The sequence below is a fragment of the Branchiostoma lanceolatum genome, chromosome 5, assembly GCF_035083965.1.
Source record: "Branchiostoma lanceolatum isolate klBraLanc5 chromosome 5, klBraLanc5.hap2, whole genome shotgun sequence".
Taxonomy (NCBI): domain Eukaryota; kingdom Metazoa; phylum Chordata; class Leptocardii; order Amphioxiformes; family Branchiostomatidae; genus Branchiostoma; species Branchiostoma lanceolatum.
In genome coordinates, this window is record NC_089726.1 from 19,908,274 (window position 1) to 19,924,845 (window position 16,572).

The 16,572-nt window shown below is 39.7% G+C and overlaps 1 protein-coding gene across 2 annotated transcripts in view; it reads left to right on the top strand.

The window, feature by feature from the left end:
• The window catches only part of LOC136435640 (uncharacterized), a 66,305-nt gene continuing 49,733 nt past the window's right edge, over nucleotides 1-16,572 (top strand). For both annotated transcript variants that reach the window (XM_066429288.1, XM_066429289.1), the window contains exons 1-2: nucleotides 1-128; nucleotides 7,134-7,250. In XM_066429288.1, coding sequence (XP_066285385.1) covers nucleotides 7,140-7,250 — 111 coding nt within the window. In that variant the 5' untranslated portion in view covers nucleotides 1-128; nucleotides 7,134-7,139. The remainder of the gene's footprint in view (nucleotides 129-7,133; nucleotides 7,251-16,572) is intronic.

Below are 16,572 nucleotides of genomic sequence, written 5' to 3' on the forward strand. Positions count from 1 at the left end.
TAGCGGCTTCTGAGCAGGCGCGTCGCACTTGAAGAGAGATCTAGATCTGAGCAAGGTAATCGTTTATACCTAAGGGCCCAGCAGCTTTTCCACAAGAATGTTACACATCGGAGTATGCAAGTTCAAAGGTAAGACTTCCCCTGACATCCAATGAGCAGGAGTTGAGGGTGAGGGTTTGTCGGGTTTTTGCAAGTTTTGGCGAGTTGAGCAATGAAGAATTATCTGGTTGTTCACTTCCGCGATTTTGCTGTTACGCAGGTGTAAATCGGGTCAACATATGACAACACAAAAGGCACTTAAAACACAGACATTTCTCATAATGAACATAGTTATCTCATTATTGTCAGTTTGTCACCCTGAACTCCATGAAATATGGTAGCCCGAGGAAAGACCAGTCCACAGTATATGGCGGTAAAGTCTAAGTTGTTACCGAAAGTTGAGCCTGTCGGGGGACCCTAATTTGAATCCCAGGGGCCAGGAATGACGTTTGCGGTGTCGAAGCGGGATATTCAAGATGCAGAAGTAAGAATCGTATTCTAATCTCCAACTTTTAAATTAAATTCTGATCGTAATACTTTTATTACAAACAGACAAACTAAAACCAAACTTTTTGCTACCAGTGTAAAACCTATTTTACTCTATGGCTCAGAAATTCGAGCTCAGTAACCATGCGTCAAGGCGGAGTTAGGGAGGCACCCCATTCAAGTAGAGGCCTCCCTTAACGCCATCAAACAATTCCTCAGAATGCACCAGAACGTGCAAGCCGACAGTCTGCAAGCGGGCGCCCTTTCATGTCAATTTCAGCTAGATTCTAATGGTAAAAATCTGGGCGTCCGGTGTTCGTAAGATACTGGAAAAATGCGGTTTGCCTACGTTTGGAGCCCCTTAGTATCCCCAGGAACAAACATGTCGCCTATCATCAATTCCATCAGCCAACGTTTAAAAGATGTTTACATTCAAACATTCTTCTACGGCTCTATGGAATTTTCTACGTAGCTACCTGCGTCTGTTTGGCTTTTGTTGGGCATTATTGGCAAATTAATATTCAGTTGACCTTAAACGCCCTCGTTGCCATGGCTCTTTATGTGCACTGTGTAACCCTAACTCTGACCAAAGAAACTGTCTGTGTTGTCGTGAAATTTAATCTGTTTTGGTACACAACGATTGGATTTCATTGTTTGGTTTGTACGTAACCTTGTGCTCACTACTTGTGCCAGGTAAAAGGGTTTCTTTAGGTAAAAGTATGTCGAGATGGCAATTTTTTTCCTTCATATTTCTGGGATACAACCGTTTAAAATGATGTCTTTTCTTGTGTTATTATGTGAATGCCAAAAGATCTGACATGTGGTGGTGGTAACTGGAAAAGCCCATTTAGCTTCGGGGGTATTGTTGGCTGCATGGGGGGGTGGGGATTCCTTGTGGAGGGAGGTTGAGTGTTTACTTGAGGTTGGAGCTAGACTTGCAGTGCCTCTGCGTGGTTCAAAAGGTCATAACCTACGGTGGCCCACAAGTACAGGGTTATTCTTATTGCTTTTTTCCCTGGCTATTCCAAGTGAGACACGTGGGCGCTCTTGGCCGGGTTTTGCGTCCCTAAGAAGCGACACCTGGTCGGGAGCAGTCCACGTGACCTCACAAACCACCTGTACTCTATCACCTGTCCATAGAACCATATTCAAGCATCAGAACGCGTATTTTCACATTGATAGTGCGTGTTTCGTATGTATCATTGCATTAAAAAGCTCTTAAAACAGCGCGTGTTTTGTATGTATCAATGCATTGACATACTCTTAAAACAGCGCGTTTCGTATATATCATTGCATTGATACACTCTTAACCCTCATACACCCGAACCCTTTTTGCGACTGAAATGACTGATCGGGGTCAAACATGACCCCAAAATGTTTTGTTCAGTAAAATCTTCCTTTTCACTTTTTTCGCTGATTGTTATCCGTACGTTGCTTCACCAATGTAAGAGGACTGTTTTGTCATGTTAAGGTATGAATGTAGACCGGGAGGGGACTTTTTAGGCCCACGCCAAATTTCATGTTGCATAACTCCTGAACGGTTTACGCTAGAGCCACCAAATTTGGTGATGTGTCATAAAATGTACTTGGACAAAGATTTCAGATTAATAAAGTAAGTTCATCGTTTTCCGTGTTGCCATGGCAAAGGGTTTTTGACAAGCATTTTTCACAAAATCTAATAATTTCAGTTCAAACAATGGCGTTTCGAGGCTTTGTTGGTACACCACATTTGTTTTCTTACATTGTTATCATCTTATGTAATCCACTGTAACTTTCCTGATGTAATATCAATATTTTGGTTGATTTGATGACGTCATCGGTCAAAATCCAAGATGGCGGATAAGATCACATAGAATTACGTCATAATGACGTCATATTACGTCATAATGACCCAAAGTTTGTTATGGTAATATCAATTTACATCTGCATCATCCTCTAAAAATTTGGTGGTCATACAATAAGTAGTTTAGGAGTTACAGAGGGCATGTCTCAAAAACAGCACATTATTTTTGCTGGGGTCAAAAATGACCCCATTGGAATCACTCCAGACTGCCTTCTATAATGAATGAATGAATGAAGACCTTTATTGCACATTTCTGCCACACTTGACTAAGTACAGGTCACAACAAAACAAAATAACAAGTACAGTTAACGGATACAAAAAGAATATGACTATCAGATAAATTCTACTTCTCCTCGCTTTTCTGTTATATGAGATATAAAAGAACAGACGTGTTTTTCAATGAGAGGTTTGTCTAGTCGCATTAGGAATATGAATTTTTGTACAGTGCTTAAATGAGTGAAGTAGGGAAATAGGTTTTCTACAAGCTTATACAGTTCATTTCTTTCTTTGGTATATAATCCACATTCTACAACAAAATGACATTCGTTTTCTATTCTATTCAAAGTACAATGTTTACATAATCGTTGTTCTAGAGGAGTGCGGGTATGTCTTCCCGTTTCAATATGTAGTTTGTGGCAGCTGATTCTTAGTCTTGTAACTGCATTCCTGACCCTCATATTTGCATTACTTAGATATTTTTCTTCATTATAGGTTGTTTTAAATAATCTATATGATCTTAACTTATTTTTGGCAGCCCCACCTTTGTTGTCGTTACAGTATTGTACCTATCTCCCTAGAAAATTAGGAGAGGTTAGAATAGATGCCAACGGGCGAAGTCACGGAAGGAATTTTTTTCGATCAAACATGTTCAAATGGCACATCAAAATCCACGCCTGGGGTCAAAAATGACCCCACTCGGGTGTATGAGGGTTAAAACAGCGCGTGTTTTGTATGTATCGTTCCATTGATGCACTCTTAAAACAGCGCGTGTTTTGTATGTAGCATTCCATTAATAAGCTCTATACTCTTAAAACTGGGTGTGTGTTTCGTATGTATCATTGCATTAATAAACTCAAAAATTGGGACAGGTGGGCAATACAATTTGTATCCACTTGCTTCTTTGTGTAGATTAAGTCTGTACCATTGCATTGATACACTTTTAGATAGCTCGACTTTCAGATGGATCATTGCATTAATCAAATAAGCTGGCAGTACAGTGTTTCAAAATGATAAAATGCGAGGGGTATTTAAAGTTAAAGTTAAAGTTACCTTCATGCTGAATTCTGGCTCGACAATAAGTTGAAAGAAAATGAAGGCTTTGACTTGATATAACCGGCACGATCGAGTAAACGGAAAAAAAGGTGTAGAAGAAACAAATAAAATGGAAAACCAAAGTTGCCTCCAATTCCCTGCAAATAGTCATAGTGTAGATATTTCTACACTCCTCTTTTTTAGGCTGGTAATGTTGATACTTCTAACAGGATACTTATAGCTTTAAAAAGTGACTCCTAGCAATTTTAAATGAATAATTTCACGAACCTTAACTCCCATGAGCCCCCATAACGGGGAAGGTACGTTGTTGCAAGATTGTGTCGATTTCACATAAGAACAACAAATGCACACAGAAACTAAAACAGCCAGAAAAAGGCAGCAAAAAAAATCACATAGAAAAAACAGGAAGACAAAAACAACACAATTCTGGGCGAAATTAAAGACCCCCAAAAAGAGCGACGGAAAACATAGTACACACAGAAACTGAAACAGACAGAAAACCTCATATCTTCGCCCAATGATTTTAACCTTTATGATTGACCTATTGTGGGTGTTTCTCATTGATTACAAATTATACCAGTTGATCATCTTTATAACAGAACTTGTCCAAAGAATGAGCTTAACAAAGAAGGTCGCACTAACGTTAATCATCAATTATGCAAATGAGGTCCTTATTAGCATGATTTGATTCAACGATGTTCACATTCACATAACTTCCAAACGCCACGAGTATGAAATTGCAGTCGTTAACCAGTATAGATTTACAGAAATTTCTCATTGATTATGCAAATTAGGTCTTCATTTGCATATTTTCTATCTATGAACTTTCCTCTCTTCATCAGTTGCAAATGTCACATATTTGAATAGTCATATCATGGAACGCAGTGGGATTTTGACATGCCTCATTAATTATGCAAATTCGAATCTTATTTGCATAATTATCACCTAATCATACAAAGCATCACGTAGGTTATCTACATACCGAACATAATGATGATTCTTCAACCCCATCTTAAGTTATAGTATTTTCTCATTAAATATGCAAATGAGGTCTTCATTTGCATAGTTGATATCTATTAATATTTCTCTCTTTCTCAGTTACATATGTCACATATTTTAGAGTCCTATCATGAAATTTGGCGGATATATAAACTTCCCTCATTAATTATGCAAATTAGATACAGATTTGCATGATAAGTATCTAATGATGTAATTCATCACCCAAGCTATTTACATACCAAAAAGCATGACCATCCATCGAGCCCTTCTTGAGTTATTCCCTTTCAAAACCTGCTCCTGCAGTTCCAGCCGCTAGGGGGCCAAAACCTATACCACTTACTCTCTGTCCAAAGAGCTATCTGCCACTCAAAAATCAGGACCATAGCATGTCCAGAACACGAGATATCAAAACAGGAAGTTCATTTCTAGGTCTCATCAAGACTTACCCACCTACCAAATATCAAGATAATCCATCCAGGTCTTCTCGAGTTATGCTGGTCATTTACACACAAACGCTACCCAAAACATAATCTTCTTGGCGAAGATAAAAAGCGAAAAAAGATCTGTATGTGTATCTGTGGGCCACCGTAATAACCAGTGGCGGTGTGCTTTTGTAGGCGGATAGTAGGGGGTAGCGTTATATTTGATGAACTAGAACTGTCACGTCTATATACGTGTGAATAAACAATAAACAATGCTATTATAATAGCATTGTTTATTGTTTATTCACACGTAAATAGTACATTAAACATAAATGAACAGTAAATAAAAAAAAACATGCAGGGGAAACCAAAAACCTTAAAGGATCTTCAGGGTTTATCCAGGGTTTCCCCTTAACTACGATTGATTATATCATGATATCAATTTAACTTAAGTAAACAAAGTCAGACGAAGAAAAGGTAAACATTATAGATAGATAATGAAGTAAGGAAAACCAACAGTCTAAATAATTACTAATGAAATAATGCAATCAAATGACATATCAAATTTACAGAAGTAAAAGAAAATCAAATTACGTATTACACAACTGCTAAGTGCCTAACAAAAGTAAAAGTGGAATATCAATAATAATGAATACCAAATGTTTCGCAAATAAGTGTACACAAAAAGAAACAGGGAAAACAAATAAATCAGGAGGTTGTAGTTGGCTTATATATCGGGTTCTTTTTTAGATGTTTTTTGAAAGTGGGAAGGGATAGACAATTTCGTTGAGATTGACTTAGCTTGTCCCAAATCGGGGGGCCTATGAAAATGTGAATTTTCTTAAATTAGTCTTTGTCATGATTGGCCTTAAATTTTGTTGCTTTCGAGTACTGTAACTGTGGACATCTGAGTTGAATGTGAATAAGTCATTGAAATGTACTGATAAATTGGGACTATTGTGGATTACTTTATGGACGAAAATGGCTGTTTGTAGTTTGTTAATGTCATATACCGTCACGACTTTCAAATCATGAAAGAGAGCCGCTAAGTTTGCTAGGAAGGAGACATCAAGGCAATGCAAACAAATCGCTTTTATACCTTACGCAGTGGTTTGATTGAAGTAGTATAATTAGTCCATATAATATTGTAATAAGGTAAGTAGGGGAAGATCCATCTAATTGCAATCTCTGGTGCGTCTTGAGGTCTGGTACACTTCACCAACTCTACGGTGGCCTTCATGATCAGTGTGTTGACGTCTGCGAGAGCTTCTTTCAGTGAGGCTTTAAGCTTGTAAGAACTGTAGTCTAATTTTTGGACAGTGATACTTGTCTTTGTATGAGATCTTCATAGTATGCTTTGTTTTGTCCCAACAGAAACGACCTCGTCTTCTGATTGACATTTCTGACCGCGAGTAGGCATGGTTGTAAGCTTGTGTTGATTAATTAATTGGAACGAACCCACCGTTTATCTGCCTTCGTCCTACTATTTGAAAGCTTTAGCTACAACAACTTAAGGGTTGAGGTGTAGAGAGTCTGTGACTTGTAGACTGAGATTTTCCCGCCAAGTTGTACCTCAGATTTGGTGACACAGATGTCGTGATGTTGTCTTTCTCCTGCGTGGCTTATGACTTTACTTTGTAAAACCCTCCGGTTGTCCGACTTCGTCAAAATGGTCTCAATTTGTGACTTAGCTGGTATCCCAGGATAGTTGCACTCCGATTGCTGATTCAATATCGAGTCAATGGATCGTTGAAGTACCGCATATTCTGAATTTGAGGAACAGAGTCTTGCGGAGATCAAAACGTCGTCGCCATCTTAGAACGTACTACTTATGATCAACGGCATCGATGCTCAACGGCACTGAGCATTAAAACCAAAATGATAGGGTGACTTGCCACTGAGGAACTTGCAGTGGTGCGATTGTGTGAAAACATGACTTACCTCATAATTGTTACGTATACGTAGTTCCAAATTTGTGAATAAGTGCATAGATAGACACTTGCAGCGAAATTATTTCTAACATTTTTCCTGCAAATTTGATCCGGAGAGACGTTGTCTATTTTATGTTTACAGCTGAAAATGGACCGTGACACGTTCTATATTGCTGTGGAGAGAGGTAACTTGGAGACCGTTAGGAAGGGACTGGAGTCTGGGCTCTATGATACTACCAAGACAAGACCGAGACATACGGTAGGCTAATCGATTTTACGCCAAAAATAGTTACTTAAGCAACTGGATGAAATATTGAAACAGTCAGACGTTTCAGACAGCATCCGATATCTTTCGTCAGTGACTAAAGAAAGATCTGACAGAAACAGGTTTTGTACCAAACCTCTGAATAGATATGTTAATGTTGCAAAGAAAATTCTAGATGATTCAATAGAATACTAAGTCAAGACAAGGTTGTATGCTAATGAATCAATTAGCTCCTGTTATTTTGGGAGCTAATGTTGTTCGTCGGAGGAGGGGGTAGCGCGTTATTCCAAGTGCCTGAAAGTTCGACGCGTAGACCCCCTTTCCTGTTGAGGGTGGGGTTGTACATCCTCTCATTTATTGCTTCTCTAAATCCCCGTTCGAACCAACGGCGTTCATGGTCTAGGATGTCCGTGGATTCTAAATTGAATGAGTGTCACTGTGTGTGTTGTAAATCGGGAGATTTTAATTTGTACATTGGGGAGACTAGTCGGCCACTAAGACAAAGGCCAATGAACATTGCAGAAAGAGCGCAAACGATAACTGCTCATCCATTTTCCACCTTTTACAACACAGCCAGGGACACTTATTCAATCTAGAATACAGAACTAAGAATGTGACATTCCGCAAAAGTTCGGTGTAGAAGGCGATGCCTTACATACTTCGGGGCGTGGAACGGCGCTCCGAACGCCGGCTCAGAATGGGTATATAAGTGCTTTACCTTCCTGTCTGAAGGCACACCACTCATTTCGACACTGACCGTCATGGCGGGCAGACGTAAAAGCGAGATGCTCCCGCGGTACAACGAGCCACCGCCGCTGCCAAGCTTTTCAGGTTACAAAATGGTGACAGGAAAGCCTAACACAACAAGAGTTCCACGACCTCATATCTCCATGAAATATTCTGTTAATGTAAATGACTTACACATGTACATAATATATGCTTGGTCATAAATACCTTTATCTAACTTACACATGTTGCAATATTGATAGTCCTATAATTTTCCTCTTAGATGAATTATGGCACTTTTGCATTAATTATGCAAATTAGGAATATATTTGAATAATTGGTATCTGTTGATGATCCACTTGCCATAAGCTACATCTGTTACATGTACTTGAGTCTTATAATGGAAAACACTGCAAATATAGATTTTCCTCATTAGTTATGCAAATTAAGTCCCAATTAGCATAATTTGCACTTCATTGTGTACATCTCTGTCTAAGCTACCTGTATACTAAATATCATGGAAATCCGTCGTTTCTTTTGTTCAGTTATTCTCCTTAGATGATTTTCACGATGACGCCCCTGCAATTCCATTGCAAGCTGCTAGGGGGCCCGAACCCACACCACGTCTTCATTACACCACGAGCTATCTGCCACCAAAAAATCAAGACCATAGCACGTCAAGAGATACAAAAATTGAAGTTCTGCTGCAGTACCAAGGTCACATACCAGGGGGCCCAAAATCGACCTTGAATTTCGGCTTCACAACACCTGCCCACATACCAAATATCATCGTAATCCATCAAGAGGTTCTTGAGTTATGCTGACTACAGTAGTCCGGAAACACAAACAAACAAACAGACAGACAAACGGACACACAGACACACCCAAAACTATATCTCCATTTTTCATGGAGATAATAAATCTAATGAATATACACCTCAACTGCCGTACTACTACTAGTGCCGTAGTGCCGGGCTCACGCCTGACTCACGTTCGTTAGTTACCTGTTGTCCATACAATACTAGCAGTACTCCCTGATTTATATGTGACGTCACGGACAACAAAACCCAACACAATAAAAGTGTTACATTTCATAACACTACAATAGATAACGCTGGATCTCAGATGTATATTTTATATTTACCGTGGCGCAGCCACACGGCAAAGTCGAATAAATTATGAGTAGAGTAGCCGAGTATGACACTGGGTATCCGTGACTCAGACTTTTACCACAACTGTCGTACTTGCTAAGGTTAGAGTACTAATGCAGTAGTAAGTGGCTCACGCGTTCACGCCTGACTCACGTCCGTCACTTACCTGTTGTCCGTACAATACTAGCAGTACTCGCTGCTACAATTGTGTACGGATAGATATGACTGGGAAATGTCAACATTAGCTGCCGATCACACGACATTGAATCTACGTAATCGTCGATAAGAACTCAACAAGGAACAAATACACCGTGTAAGCTTTGCATTATTGTATCCTGGACGTTTAACATTCTATCAAGTCGTTTCTGTAAATCTAAGTTCAACAGAAGAAGACCTTTGAGAGGTTAGGTGAACGAACTGACTCAAGTCACGCTACGGAAAGTTTTTTTGGGGGTAATATTACCGCGTTCGAAATCAAACGTCCCCTCCCACAGCGCAAATATAGCCACACTTACATGATGAGGGGAGTTGCTTATAATTTTGCTTGGTCCAACATAGTACCGCAAACATTCAGTTGTGATGTCCGTAACGTTAGAACAAAATCCACTCAACACTGACAAGGTCAGGAAAGGGACAAACATCGATGTCGAGCTGGTCAGAGAACTCCATGACTCGGAGACATTTACACAATAAGGAACACTGCCGTCGTGTATATGGTGTCCTGTTCATTTAGTATTTCCTCGTGATTCTGAATGTAACGGGCCACGTTATATTCAGTCCAACAGAAGTAAATACAGATTCCATGAGTATTTGGGGAAGGGAGGAGAAGGGTAGAGGTGAACCGCATTGGAATTTGTTACTCTACGAAATAGATTCATAACGAACACTGATTTCGGTGCATGAAGGACAAACCAGAGAGGTATTATTTTTAGGCTAATCTTACTCACGTAGTATTGTTTCAACGTTGCCGAAAACAGTGTATTTCCGTCGGCCGTCACGAACCGCCCCATTTTTATGGCATGCAGCAGACACTGGTAACATAATCTCCCGGCTATGTCATGCTCTTGTGCCGTTATTATATGACACTACAGTACAGAACAATGGAAACACGGTCCGGGAGATATAACGTTACACAACGTTATATGTGGCATTTACATCAAACATGCTATTTACGATGTGATTACCTTTATCATCATTTTCTAACAGGCAATCTAACATTTGTTATTTTGTTATTTCGTCCACAAAACAATGACAATATTCGAAACAATGGACATCTAATATTAGAAATCTTTTATTGGACATGGTGAAATAGAGCATTCTCCATGGAAAACCGTGAAAGGTTGGACATTTGAACTTTTGACAAAATTTACATTTAGGGTAATTGACAATACATTTTATGTTAGTTCACTACAACGTGGGACAACAAACTCATAAATGTAAAACCATTACGTTATATGTCTTCAACATAAAGAGATACACTGCAGATAAAAGGACCTAAAATGGCACATTTTTAAAATCATTCATATTGTGAGGACTAGATTGAGCGGATTGGACACCTTCGAATATATAATGCACATTATACAGTCATCACATCAACACACCTGACTTCAGTACCTGGCAATTAATTTTCCTTGATTGCTTAAGTCTATAACAGAAGTAGTAAAGATGTATTATATAAAGTACTGTCCCCGATGAAAGGCACTCTATAGCCGCCTTGATGGATACTGTTCTTGTCTCTCAGGATGTTCTGGTACAGTTGTCAGCATTAGGTGTCTGTCATAGAGTCAGGACATTTGTTTTCTGTATGGAGAAAGAAGATACTGTACAATGAGACTGATGCTATAGGTAACATACTTTTATGACTTTGTACCTTACTCTTTGCAATCATGATGTAACACAGAGTGTATTGTCTGAAGTAAAGGTATCAACAACAGTGTATGTAAGGACGTGTGATAAGTGCACAACTATTGCCAGTTAACACAATCAAAAGCACAAGTCATCATTTCTTCCCAAAATCAAATTGTTCATAGATCTCATTTCTTCAACTTTCTACAGAAGTGGTGGCCTTGAGTAATACATGTGTATATAATGCACAGGCTACAATTTTCATCACTATGAAGGTATGAAGGCATCTGTTTTACAACAGCTATTGTTATTGCTAACACTAACTATCAAGAAACTTATACCTTGAAGGTTGCGAGCAATGTTACAAAACAGTTATCACATCTGATAGGTTAGCATATCTAGAGGCCATATCTCTTCACACAGTTTGACTCAATGATATACAAGTATGAGAATTTTGCTAACAGCAAAGATTTAGAGATGTAAATTGCCTGTAATACTCTTGAATTCTATTAGACAATTTGTCAAGTATTGCTGTGCTGTACATATGTACTAAATGATAACTAGATAACTCTACTCTACTCTACTCTAGATTGGTACTGATGTTAATTTGCAATTGGGATTTAAACCATCTGTTGCAAGTTTCAACTCCTGTCATGTCCTGTCCTATAATTAGATGTAGGTACTCTATAGCCACCTTGATGGATACTGCTCTTGTCTCTCAGGATGTTCTAGCACAGTTGTCAGCACTAGGTGTCTGTCATAGAGTCAGGACATTTGTGTTCTGTGTGGAGAAAGAAAATGTACAATGAGACTGATGCTATTACAGGGTAACCTATGTACCTAGGTAATATACTTTTGCGACATTGTACCCTACTATTTGCAATTAAATAACAATGGTGTATGGATCAACAGCAGTTATGTGGATAAGGAGGTTTGGTTTTAATTCCCTTTACATGAGGATGTGTAATACTGAGTGCACAAGTATTGCATTGGTTAGCACACTTAAAAGGAAAAGTCACGATGTCTTTTCCCAAAATTTATTTGCTTGTAGCACTCTCTTCTTCAATTCTACAAAGAAGTAGTGGGTTTCAGTAATGTTATACAGTCAAACCTGCCTAGGCGACCACCTTTTCAACGCGACCACCTGGCCATGGTGACCGCTTTTTCTCGGTCCCGAAATTTTTCCCCATAGGCACAAGCATTAAGCTGCCTGCCCAAGGCGACCACCTGTCCAACGCGACCGCGACCGCCACGAATTGGGACCGCACAGAGCACAATCCCTGCCCATGGCGGCCGCCGCATTTCCAAGGGTGTGGTGACATCGGATCATTTTGCTGTCGGATTTGGCGGAAATAATTTTAAGACCGTGACGGACAAAAATGTATGGAATAGCATCGATTCCTCCATGAAGTGATTTAATAAAACGTTCCCACTATAAACATTGTTAATACAAATGTTTGTGAATACTTTAATATCGATGTTGGTGTGCCCATCGTAATCTTACAGTTTACCGCAAGCTCTGTTCGGTTTAAACTCAATTTTCTAAACGCTTACGTAGTGCATGGCGTCAAAAAGTCAGATCTCAGAGACATTACTAGCCATTTCTTGTATTTTCAACAAAAATGTGTCTGTATCTTACTAAATTCCGCCGAAAAATGACTTCGCGGCGGGCAAAACATCGGGCGAAACATGTTGTTTCTTGGTCCCGACGCCATCTTGGTTTTGGCACGGCCCAGATTGGCGTACCGCTGACCTTTGTAAAACACGACGCTTCTGTGTATGAACATTTAAAATACTCTCGTTATTGATGAAAATAAATATTCTTATTTTCTTTTTATTTCATGAATCTCACAAACCTTTATGTATTTTATTGGACGCTTTGCGTTCTGCCGTGCACTGACTTACATTTCGATGCGGTCGCCAAGAGTTTGGCGGTGTGGCGCGGCGCGACGAAATCACACCGTTCCGTGTTCATCTTCAGTTGTCAGATCGAAAACCTTTTGCCCCTTTTATCCAGCGGTCGGCGCCCAAAAAAGGCTGGGGTCAGCAGGTGTTTTCAAGGGATTTATCGTAGGCCTTAAAACTTCGATTGTATGTGCTTAAAACTTCGATTGTATGTGCGTATGTGCGGGAGGCCCTGCGAGATCATCGTGGCAAACATTGTTTTGCAGTCAAAATTATGACGAAAATTTGTACACGATGTAACGTTAACGATATACAAACATTCCAACGATAACGGAAAATGTAATTTTTGTAGGATCTTTTTGTCTATGAGAATTGAACCTGGTGGGGGTCATACTGTCTAAAATCACATAATTTTCCATCCATCTACGTAGTACACTGTATTTTAACACCTTGACCTGGAAACATGTTGTGAGTGGAATCCTCTTCATGGCGACCACCTGTCCATCGCGACCGTTTTTGCTCGGTCCCCCGGGTGGTCGCCTTGGGCAGGTTTGTGTATGTGTATAATCTCACTGCTGCAGTTTTCATCACTATGTACATATATAGTCAGTCAGTCTATACAGACTATGACATATTACTGCGCAAACAAAATTTCAACAAAAAAAGTTAGAAAAACTATTGCAGCAGTTTTCATCACTATGTAACGTTGGCTAACATAAATTCGCGGGGTATTTAAATTCGCCATTTTTAGAAACGGTGTATTTTAGGGAGATGTGCTAGATGCAAAATCAGTTATAACTCCAGCAATGCAAACCGGATAGACTAACGTATTCAGAACACTGTCTGAAAAGCTTCCACTGCTCTAAAAGTCGAATTTCAAGGAGTATCAGGGCCCTTACACACCTGTCAAATTCACCGTGTAATGGTTGTGTACATGGGTTTCAGGGATCACCGTGTCCGGTCCTAGATTTTTTCTTACACACCTGGACCTGGAAAGTGGATGGGAATTTACGGCACCCTTACACTTGACGTGTAGTGGAAAATGGATAACAAAAGGATGGCAATTATATACGGCCTTTCGTGCATTCTAGGTGACAATTACCTGTGCATTACTGACGTAAGATTATGTTCTACTGGTAGAAAGCGGAACAAAATGGCTTGAATTAACGTGATCTAATTTTCATGAGTATATTAAAGGGGCCATCTGCTACAAGCGAGATAGAAGCGTTTCTACCAGCTGCAGATCGTCCGTCCGAACAAAATTAGCGTTCCAATATGTTGAATGTCGTTTATTTTGAAATCCACCTAGGTCGACAAGAAAGGTCTCCCAAAACACTAATATCATGATTAGTGAGGCTGGGTTTTGAACGTGCCGACATTTCCAACGGGGAACCGCGCGGGACGCCGCTAGATCCAAACGACGGTCGCGATCGTTCTGAGCTGGGCGACTTTATATCGCCCAGAGACCCCCGCCCGCCAGAGACCCCGCCCGCCCTGCTGAGGCCCTCGCCCGCCCTGCTGAGCCCCCCGCCCGCTCAGAAACCCGCGCCCGTTCAGGAACCCGCCCTGGCCCGAAAGCCACAGCTGATCATGAAATATACAAAAGGCGGTTAACTAGGATATGATATAATCTCATAACTTTTTTCCCGACACGAAAACCGATGTCCAAATGCCCAATGATAAAACATTCAAAGCAAAATGAGTATTATACTAAAAATCACAGACCCTCTTGTTTAACGAAGTCGATACATAAGCGGCTCTATCTGATGTATAGATAACATACGCTACAGTTCCATCACAGTGGCAGACCTAACCCTACAAGTTGATTTGAAATGTACTGTTGTAGAATAGTCATTTTCTTGGTGTGAATACAAACATTCAGTTTATTGCTTTGGTTGAATGTGTATTGTGTTGTCTGGTGCGTTTTTTCTTAGACAGAAACCACGAGCGCCCGGCGTTCAATGTTCTTCATTAGAAATAGGTGACCCGATTCAGCGTGAAGTTATTCGTTAATTATAAACAAGATGTACTATTAAGCTTTACATTGCAGTTCGAATGCTTATTGAGTTTAATTGTCTGTCCAGCGCAGTGTTGATATGCATAATGTTATCTACAAACTGAATGATATGCTTTTTTGTCTTTATCAAAGGAAAGCTAATGTTTATAAATGTTTGATTCTGGACAAAAGCAACCCATGATGTCAGCTAGCCGCGGCGACTCTGGTGGAAAGGCTTATTTTACTTGTAAATCAATATTACATTGTCTTCCTCCGGAACACTATAATGATATACAAGCAAACTACGTCTTACCATTGGAGTCGCCGCGGCTAGAGGTCAGCTTATGCTAACAAGTCTTCACTGGGCGTCCATATTTGGCCATGCAAATAATCGAACCCAATATGATGAATACTTGGGCAATAGAATAAGGCAATTATAGAACGTAACATTTAGCCTTGTGTGGCACGTCTACACCCCCAACCCAATCTCAGTGTTTAGCAGAAATAGATTTTCTTTGTTTTGGAATAAGACAGTTTGTCTCAAACCCACGGTTAAATCATACAATTGTGGTTCTAATGGTATACGACGTAACGTCATAACATTTCCCCGACACGAAAAAACAATATGAAAAGCAAAATGTTTGGATTTTGTTTTACAGTCTAGTAGATGGTATACGGGTAGATGAACAACAGGCCATGGTCTATCTGATTCTGAAATCGACGAGTTGATGCAAGGACATTATATAATGTCCTTAGTTGATGTGAACAAGGACATTATATAGCCTCCTTGATGTGAAGCTGTGCTTTTGTGAAAATGTGCCTGTTGTAAAAACAATTATCAGTTTGATGTGTTATGTGCTGTATGTTTTTTTTTCTAAGACAAAGGTCACAAACAATCTTATTTTTCTGTATTCATTTCGTGTATAGACTGAGGTGTTTTTTAAAGTCACATAAATCTGGACTACAGTGCGTATCACTTTGATAAGAAGAAAGATTAACGACACACGACACACACGAATTACTATCAACATAGGCACTAGGTCCGTGTCTCCGTGCTAACTTCCTTGGTACAATACACACACACACACATGTTCATCTTGCAATGAATGGTGTCCATAGCTTTTTAGTGATATTTTTCTAAAACATGTTATATTTGGACTCGATTTATTCAATTTATGTCGCTAGTTATATAGTCGATAGTACGATATACTTACAACGTTACTTTGTACTGCTAACGAACCTATTGCTTTTTCAAGCTGTTGTCGATAAGACACAGCCGCATGTTTTTACACCTTCCCTGGCAGGTATTGTGTAACTGTGAAATACTAGTAATCAGGCCGTTCAAAGCTAAATGTATACAATAGACATACCTGGCGTTTCACAGATAATTGTGTCTATGTCCATGCAAATTATGTAAAGGAATGTACAACCAATAGCATTGCTTCTGGGACGTGATTTAAAAACCAGGACCAATCAACGCTCCTGTTATAATTTTCAAATATTTCAGTTGGCATTTGAGAAGTCCGTGTGGTTGTGTGCAGATGTGTGCTGTCGCTATCCCTGTGTCTGGATACTAGCGTGGGTTCTATCCAGCGATGCCCGGGATTATTTGGAGCTTGGTTACTATTCTACGACGAGACTGAGACAAGGGGCTTGCATTGAATGCAGAACATCGCGGCATGGAGCTACATTT